General features: G+C 45.0%; 1 protein-coding gene across 1 annotated transcript in view; it reads left to right on the forward strand.

Moving 5' to 3' along the window:
- The window catches only part of SYTL4 (synaptotagmin like 4), a 52,710-nt gene extending 47,168 nt beyond the window's left edge, over positions 1 to 5,542 (forward strand). Inside the window, exons 15-17 of the mRNA XM_040999886.1 lie at positions 897 to 996; positions 1,735 to 1,943; positions 3,885 to 5,542. Of these exons, the coding sequence (XP_040855820.1) occupies positions 897 to 996; positions 1,735 to 1,943; positions 3,885 to 4,033 (458 nt within the window). The 3' untranslated portion in view covers positions 4,034 to 5,542. The remainder of the gene's footprint in view (positions 1 to 896; positions 997 to 1,734; positions 1,944 to 3,884) is intronic.
- Positions 5,543 to 9,486: the final 3,944 nt, after the last annotated feature.

Below are 9,486 nucleotides of genomic sequence, written 5' to 3' on the forward strand. Positions count from 1 at the left end.
GAAAGAGCAACAGTGACACATGTAAAGAGAAAAGAAATGACAGTGAAGTAGAATGATGGCAGGGGAGAGAAATTACAGGAGAGCTTCAGGAATAAGGGAGCAGGGAGCCAGGGAGGCAGGAGGGTGAAGGCTGGGCAGACTCGCACATAGCGATTGCATTGCATTTTCAGTGCTTTAGTTGAGGCAGGAACCCGGTTTCATTGGAATGAGTGGTTGAGGCAACGAAATAGAGCTGGTGAGTATGGATGTTTTCCAGGGCAGTTGATAGTGGAAGAAAGGAGACGCATCAAGAAGAACCTGAAGAAGAGATAAGATGGAAAGAAAGGTTTATTTTCAGAGAATGTTTTCCTTTTGGAAAAACAGGCGAGATAGGCATACATTTAGACTGAAGAGAAGGGAGTGGTGCAGAAAGAAATAATTAGAAAGGGAGGAGCGGGTTGAAATTGTGGCTTCTAGGTGAGTGCTGTGAGGCGAGGACAGGAGAAAGAACTCAAGAGGAAAGGTCTCTTTCTCTCTCTCTTTTTTAATCATCCAATAAAATATCAGCAACTTTATTTGCTTTAAGCATCCGTATTTTTTCACCTATCAAATAAGGACAAAAACAGTGCATATCCCGTAGGGTTGATTTGAGAATTCACTGCTTAAAGTAGTATCTGGCACTTAGCCTGCTCCTATTTTCACTTAGTCTTTATTGCTACTGTGGTCATGATTAACTGAGCACCTATTGCTTATGGTCAGGCACTGTGCTAGGTACTGATGATACAAGTCAAGTTGGCCTCAAGTTCTGATGGAGCCTGTGGTCTCCAGGAGCAAGGAAAGAGAGTGCTGTAGAGCTAGAGCTCAGGACTAATCCAGAGGTATAGCAGCTCACTTGCTATGGCTGACGTCCTTTGCAGGTAAAGGTGGGGAAGGGGGAGAACTCCAGGTGTGGATCAAAGAAGCCAAGAACCTGACGGCTGCCAAATCAGGAGGGACTTCAGACAGCTTTGTCAAGGGGTGAGTCCCTGGAGCAGCGCCAAACTAACCAACTGTTCCAGGACAGGAAAGCTAAGAGAGGATCCTGATTTAACCCTTGCGTGGGGATAATACCCTGGTGTGTCCCCCCACAACCCTCACTCAGCTTGGTTCGCTTGATTGCTGCAATTCTGTCATGGTACTGCCTCCACCACCACCTGTGCACTGGTCTGAGCCCAATTTGGAATGGCTGGGGCTTTGTTATACATAAAGCAAGGTGCTAACCAGATGTGCACTGGTCTTTCTCGAACACCCTGCTCTGACTTCTGGGTAAATCCCTGTGTCTCCTGACTGTAGATTTGAGAATCATGCACTTTATTCCCCCGCAATTTTGAAATGTTGCTTGCTCTCCCCAGATTATGGATCACCCATTCACAAACCGTGTTCGGTTAAGCCTGTACATGCTACTATTGGTTTTATTTAGAGAGCCTTAACCGGGTAGCAGTAGAATGACATAGTTAAAACCCAGTTTTCGGTGGGGCACAGACAGCGACCTCACTAACGCCTTCATTTTCTCTCCAGGTGACAAGAATTGGATGAGGTGCATTATCTAGTAGATAGTAGGCGCTCTGCCTCAGCCGAGGCAGAAGGGGGTGTGTGCCTTAGGCTGTGGGTGCTGACTCACCTTGCTGAATTAGGCCTGCAGGCAGGGAGAGGGCATTTTAAGACAGTTGGGAGCAGCTTTGAGTTTGCTGCTGACTCTTCCCCACCCTCTGCCAGATATCTCCTGCCCCTGAGGACCAAGGCCAGTAAGCGTAAAACCCCCGTGGTGAAGAAGACCCTGAATCCCCACTACAACCATACATTTGTCTACAATGGTCTGAGGCTGGAAGATCTACAACACATGTGCCTGGAACTGACTGTGTGGGACCGGGAACCCCTGGCCAGCAATGACTTCCTGGGAGGGGTCCGGCTTGGGGTTGGCACTGGTGAGAGCCTCTCCCCACCTCCTTATTTGTCTCAAGGGCTTCTTGACTCAGTTCCAACACCTCCCTTCTCCCAGCGCCCCCTCGCTCACAGAACTCCTCTGTGACAATAGGCATCTTCTTTCAGTTGACACCCAGCAAACACTTAGTGAGTGGCTACTGTGTGCCAGGCTGAGGGGAAGGCTGAACTTAGGCAATGTTATGTGTAGAGGGAAATGTGACCTAGATCGCAAGGCATTCTATAATCTGCCCACTTAAAGCCCTACAACCTGCTTATTTATGTGTGCCTTTAATTTCCAAATCTTCTGTCTGCTTATAACGGAAGGGTTGTCTTTGCTAAAAGAGGCCAAGCTCTCTCTTAAGTGTGTGAACCAGACCTCCCCTGGCTGGTGACCTCCATCACGTGGTTAGCTTGATCCTCTCTCCCTGACAGAGGTCAATACAGATATGCCCTGTTATTTCCACTCATCCTGAACAAAACAAAAACTCTTCCCTCAACCGTAGCTCTCCCCTCTCACTTCTTTAGACAAATTGCTTCCATTTCCTTACCTCTCCTTTTGTTATTTACCCATTGTGATCCAGCTTGTACCCCACCACTGTGCAGAGCACTTGGTTATGCCCAGCAGTGTCTTCATCTTCCTAGGATTTGTAGCACTGTTTTAACATAGCACATCACACTACTTTTCTGGGAATACTTAGCTCCTGGTGATACTACACTTTTTGATTCTGTTTTAAGTCTCTATGTTGCCCCCTTCTCAGTTTGCTGTATGGGCTCCTTACTCTGGGTTCACATCCTGGATGGTGGTCCCTCTCACAGCTCAGTCCTGGACCCTCTTCCTTACCCTATCCAGTCTGTGTATTCTCATGACCCTAACTACCTCTTGTATATCAATAACTCACACAAAACATAAAGTACCAAGCTCCCAGAGCTATGTTTTTCTGTGGGTGAGTCTGGGCACCCTGCTTAAAACTGTGCGGTGGATTCTTCCTTTCCTATGTGGAAAACAGTCTGAAGTTTGTGCCAGGCCCATGCCCCTCTGTATTACCTGAATGCTGCCTCCCTTTCTGAGCCGTCCGGGACCCCTCCTACACTTGCTCATTAGGTTCTGACCACACCATGCTGACTTGCTCTCTGCGTCTGCCAAGTTCATCCCCACTTCAGAACCTTTGCAATTAACTGTTGCTGCTGGCTGCTAGCACAGGCTCTTATTATCTTCTTCAGGTCTTGTCTCAAACACCCTCTTCCCAGCAGTCCCCCAACTACTCCATCTTCACTGGGTCCTAATGCAGGCACTAGCACTCACGCTATTTATTTACTTTGTAATAAGAATCACACACTCCCCACACTCTTGGTGGTTTGCTTGTGTCTTTACTGTTCTTCCTGATTAAGTGTAGGCTGCCTAAAGGTAGGGACCCTTTTCTGCTTTGTGCACCATGGTGTCTGCAGAACCTAAAGAGTACCTGGCACACAGTAGATGCTCAACAAATGTTTGCTGAGTGAATGAATGAATGCACAAAGGAACTTGAACAAGGCCGCATCCAATGCCAACTTCAGGCTTGGAGTCTACTGCTGGGGGAAACGTATGTAGCTGTGTTTTATTGTGCTTCTGTTATCTCAAGTTGCAATAACAGAAGGGCCATAGCTCTGGCCTGAGCGGACAGATGCGAGAGCCCTGTTGCAGTCTCAGCATCAGAAATCTCTGGTGAATGTGTGCCAACTGGAGCCCCATTTCACCAACCAGAGGTCACTCGATAGAGTCTCAGGGAGCTAAGACATACCTGTACAGGATCAACAGGAAGCACTTTCTACACTGCTGTCCCCCTCAGCCCATCTCTGCACCAGACTATCTCTTATGGGGTGGCTGCCCTTGCTGTGTAACCCGACTTGCCTGGTGGGCCAAGGGGTGGAGCTCCCATTCAGCCTCCTCTGATATTTCTCCCCAGGGATCAGTAATGGGGAAGTGGTGGACTGGATGGACTCGACTGGGGAAGAAGTGAGCCTGTGGCAGAAGATGCGACAGTACCCAGGGTCATGGGCGGAAGGGACTCTACAGCTCCGTTCCTCGATGGCCAAACAGAAGCTGGGTTTATGAGTCCTTGTCCTGCTCTATAGATGCAGCCCTGGCCAGGGCAAGTCAAAGGAAGTGAAGAACCCAATTGTGACAAAATTATAATTTAATATATATATGTGTGCGTGTGTGTGTGTGTGCGTGCATTGTAAATATGTGTACAGATGTGTTTCTGTGAACCTTGCTGTGCTAGTTAGAGGGATATGGATATATTTCTCTTTTTAAAACAGGTTCAAGAGTCTCTTTAGAAGTTTTTTATTTTATTTGTGCACAATATAATGTTTTCATTCAATACTTGTTTATATCTTTATGAAGATAACTTTAAAAACTTGAGAAGCAACTTTTTCTTCTGACTAGCTCTCCTTGTTCATATGTCCCTGGGAAGTCCTGGCTGTCCTTGGCATTAGTACAGGTCTGTAGGGCAGAGTGTGTCTAATCTGAGGCCAAGGCTATGGAAAGCAGAGTGATGTTACTAAAAGCAGGGGTGTATGGGAAACAGGGAGAGGGGTATATTTTTGCCTTCCTCTCCAAGATAGGCTTAGCTCATTTTCTATCCTGATAAATTTCTGGAAGTCAGCTTTTAACCTTTGCTATTTTAAGCAGTGTTCACATTGCTTGAGTCTAATGGATTTCTTTGAAATAATAAAACTTCCCAGCTCTTCCCAGTTCTAGAACCTTTTTGGACCTTGGGCAGCATGGTGGAGGGGAGGGTTAGAATGGAGCTGCTTAAAAAACACACACACACACACACACACTTTAATAAGGCAGTAGCCTTTTGACCAACTTGTGAACATACCCAGTGAGAGCTTCTAGCTGCTTCCAGAGGACTTGAGTGATATAAGGATAAAGTGTCTCACAGACTATGCCGAATTCTTAGCATTTTAACACTGGTACAATAGTTGGTAGAGACATCTTTCCTCTGATGTACCACAGCCTTCTTACTGTTTGTGTCTGGGTGTTTTACTCACTGAACATGGTCTACCTACCACAGCATCTACCTGAAAAGCGAAGTACTGTCTAAACTGGCAGTGTTCCTCCAGGTTGGGGACTGTTAGTGCTGCAAGAGAATGTAGACAGAGAATGATCTCCATCATGGTCACTCCCTGCATAAAGTAGTTTCTGTTAGCAGTTCTGCTATTGTTTCCTAAACCTGATCAACCACATAGAGTGTGTAAAGGCTTTTTGAAGAAGGGTCTGGAGAGCTGACTTTCATTTTCTGGTATTCACTGTCCCAGCCTGATCTTTTGGTCCTGAAGAGTATATCTATAGGAAGTTGCATGTTGAGGGAGCCTATACCAGAGAAGAAATCATTTTCAATGTACAGTGTGCAGCTAGCTGACTTTCACAAAGGCCACAGAATTGAGGATGGTTCCAGGGGTTTCCAGTGCATGCAGAAACTAAATGAAGGGATGATTTGTTTGATATGGATTGATAATGTAACAGAGGGCGTAACTTGAGATCCTGGGTTGTAACTCGCTCCTTTGTTCCCCATCCCCTAGCATGTATGTGTGCTTCAATAAAGCTTTCTTATTTGTCAAATGTTTGCATTTGGTAGTTCTCTAGATGCTTCTGTCTCTGATGTCCTTACTGTTGCTTTTTCATGTGGTCTGAAGGGTATAAGAACCAAAGTGAAAAATGCCTTTTCTAACCCTCCTGTGCAACTTTGAAGAGAACTGGCCTTTTGCCAGATTGTGCTTTTTTTTTCTGAGCTCTGATCCCTTGCCTGTTGTGTGTGGTATCTAAGGAGAGTCGTAGGAACCCACTGAAGAGTGGCGCCACTTTTCGTCATGTACAAGTGAACTCTTCCTCTAGGTTTTAGAGTCCCCTGTGCTAGAGAGAGGTGAAAGAAGATATCCCATGCTGTAAGTGACTCTTTTTGAATAGTTCAATGTCTTTGGGACATGGTGACTTTTTGTTTCATGCCTACTTTCAATATTTAGTTTTACAAGAAAAGTGGCACAAATGCAAAATAACCCATCTCAGCAAAAAAAAAGTCCTGGTTTCTAGGGAGAGCCAACTAATTCTTGACCTCTTGTGCAAAAATAATATATAGTACTACATATTGAATGTCTTGTGTGTATGACTTTTTGTAGTACTCTAATTTCTCAATTCATCTTGTGAAGTAGAAAATCTTTACTGTTACAGAGCCGGGCACAGCTTGTCATCTCCTGTGAGAATTTGTGTGTTATGAGTGAATACCCAAAGGAAGGAATGATTCATCTCTTCCAAAATGTCCTAAGGAAATAACTTACAAAGCACAACAATCAGAATGCTTTGGACATTACCTAGCAAACTCAGTGACTTTATAGCTTGCGTGTTTGTATTGCAGGGTGGGGTAGTAGATGAGAGGGAGAAGGAAAAGGAGGGAAGGGGGAAGAAAAAGGGCAAGGAGAGTAGGAACTAAGTGAGAACAGAGAGAGGCAGGGTTGAGATCAGGCTAGCCTTTGGGCTCTAGCTGTGGCCCTGGTTTTGCTACAGTCTTTTTCCCCCTACTTACTGGAGTTAGGATCTCTTGATTCATAATCTACACGACTACAAAAGACAGTAGAGCAAAACTTCACCTGAAGAAAGTAATAATGACTTCCCTTGATTACTCACAACTAAAGTACTTCAGTTGATTTAAGTGAGAGGAGCAATTGTAAGAAGACTTCACAAAGCTCATGGAGAGATGGGCACTCAACCTGGGGGCTAAGGCACTTGCATCAAATGCTGGAGCTCCCTGGTTTGATGCTTGGCTTCAAGCTTTGGTAACAGCTCCCTGTTAATGCAGATCATGGCATGTAGTAGATGATGGCTCAAGTAGTTGGCTGCAGGCATTCAGGGAGTAAACCAGCAATGGGAACTCTCTCCCTGTCTCTCAAGTAGCAAGAAAAAGCATTCATGGAAAAACAAAATTTAAAAATTAGTGTATTCTGGTGCCAAAAAAGCCTTGAAATCCCATTATATAAGTAGTCTCCAAAAACTCCAAGATGATTGTATGAGAATAAAACTATGCCTGGATTTCAAAGTTTTTTTTTTTAATGAACTTATTGTGCAATCTCATTTTCCACAAACCTTTTGAAATGCCTTAGGATAGGCAAGAGTCAAGCCCAGGTAGGAACTCGGTTCAGGAGTTACCATTTGGGCCTTTGACATGCTTAGCAAGTCCTGGCTTGTCACTGGAAATGTCAATGATAAGGACAAAGAAGGACATTCATCATGCTCAGGGCAATCTGCAATTTTTACCTGGGGAAGCACAGAGATTGTCTGACTAGAGATTTCCGACAGGAACCCATTGTATTTTGCCTTCTGCCTATAACTTGCTTCCTGTCTCTCGTAGCTCCTGTATTTCCTCATTGCCTATTCCAACCAGCAACAACCTAACTTCTGCTTTTACATTGTAAATACGGAACTCCCATGAAAATCCTAGTGGAAATGGCTGCTCTCTGAGTCATAGCTGCCCTATATGCTCTGGGCTAATGACTTATATCCTGCCACTCTGCTTTTCTTTTTAAAGTTTATGTTCTCTTTTTTAAAATTATTTTTTGAAAGGCAGAGTTGCACAGAGAAGGGGGGTTGTGAAAGAAATCTTGTATATCCTGGTTCACTCCCTAACTGGCTGTAATGACCAAAGCTGCACTGGTCTGAAGCCAAGAACTAGGAGCTTTTTCTGGGTCTCCCACATGGTTGCAGCAGCCCAAGGACCTGAGCCATCCTCCCAGGCACTTTAGTAGGGACTGGATTAGAAGTCAGCCGTGAATAAAATGGGTGCCCACATGAGCTGCGTAACCTACTTTGCCTTATGACTCCCCTTTCTAGAGCAAAATTCCTTGGGTTGAGAGCCTTGTATCTCCCCATTTCCTCTAGGACCACTCTAAGACTCACATCTGAGTAGGATCAGGGAAGATTGACTCCTTTTCCTTTTAGCTGTCTTTCAATGGAAAGTAGGGAAAGAATTAAAGGCAGCATGGCATCATGCCTGAGAACACAGACTCTGGAGCCAGCATTAAAATCCTGGCCATGCCGCTTACTAGCAGTCCAATCTTAGGCAAATTACCAAAGCTTTTGGAGCTGAAATTCTCTCTTCTGTAAAGGGTTAATAATAGACTTCAATAGTATAAAGAGAATAAAACCTTGTATATAGTGAGCGTTCCAGTATTATTAGCTCTGTCTCCATAACCAGCCTGCCTTCTTCTCATTTCCAGTTTTTAAGTTATGTGTTTATTTGACATGCAGAAGTGACAAAGAGAAGTAGAGAAAGTGTGTGTGCTTCTACCTTCTGATTCTCTCCCCAAATGGAGCTGGTCCAGGCTGAAGCCATCAGTCAGAAGCTTCATCCATGTCTGCCATGTGGGTACAGAAGCCCAAGAACTCAGGACATGTTCACTGCATTCCCAAGTGCATTATCAGGGAGCTGGATTGGAAAGGGAACAGTCAGAAATCAAAGCAGCACTCTGCTAGGGGATGCTGGTGTCATGGGCAGCAGCTTAATCCACTGGGCCACAATGTGAGCTCCTCCCCTCTAATTTTCTACTGATGACTCCCTGCCTAATGCTAAAGATGAAAAGCTGCTGAGTCTTATTAAGACTCTGGATTCTGTGACATGACTGTATAAAATAGATTCTCGATGGCAAGGGGTGGACTGCATTCAGGGTAGGGGTGTTTGTGTATGTATGAGGTGGGTGGCTGGCTCCATTTTTATGTGTGTGTGAGGGGACTGGAGGCTTTCTATTTGACTAGATTCCACCTCAAATTTCTTTTCAGTCCTGATTACATAGGGCTTGACTTTATGCTGTTGTAGCTCTTCCCTGGTCTGTGCTCATTTCTTAAAAGTAGTTATCTGGGGTTGAGCTTAAGGGTTAAGGCAACTGTATTTCATTGTTGGAGTGCCTTGCCTGGGTTCAATGAACCACATGGGAGACCTAAATTAAGTTCCCCACACATGGCTTTGGCCTGATCCAGCCTCAGGTGTTGCAGTCATTTGTGAGGTGAACTGGGGATTGACAACTGTTATTTCCTGTGTCTCTTTCTCAAATATGTATCTTCTGAAATGAAGCTATTTTACGTAGGCAGTACATAACACTGAGTCTATTTTCCCGACTTTCCCTACTAACTATAGTGATGCTTATGAGATTTTTTAGCTCACAGGCTGGGAGTAGGGGAGCCCTCTAAGCAAAGGACAGCCTATGCCTTTTGCTATGGGAATCAGAAACCTCAATAACAAGTTGGTCTTGCCCATGAGCAGCCGGAAGGGCCAGCAGAGAACATCCTGAATCCGGGATTCATGGAACATTTTTAGCCCAGTGCCTTAGAAAAGGAAATGACAAGCAAGTTCAAGAATGTTTGGCAGCTGCCTCTCCCCCAGGTCTGATATAGTTAATGTTGCAAGGAAAATCCAGTTATGTGTGCCTAAAGTGTCTTGCTTGTCTGTTGAGATGGTGCTGCCCTCTGCTGTCTCCTTAGCGTAGAGGAACCATTTAAACACAGCTGGTTAGTGA

The sequence above is a fragment of the Ochotona curzoniae genome, unplaced genomic scaffold, assembly GCF_017591425.1.
Source record: "Ochotona curzoniae isolate NIBS_2020 unplaced genomic scaffold, NIBS_Ocur_1.0 scaffold_1852, whole genome shotgun sequence".
Taxonomy (NCBI): domain Eukaryota; kingdom Metazoa; phylum Chordata; class Mammalia; order Lagomorpha; family Ochotonidae; genus Ochotona; species Ochotona curzoniae.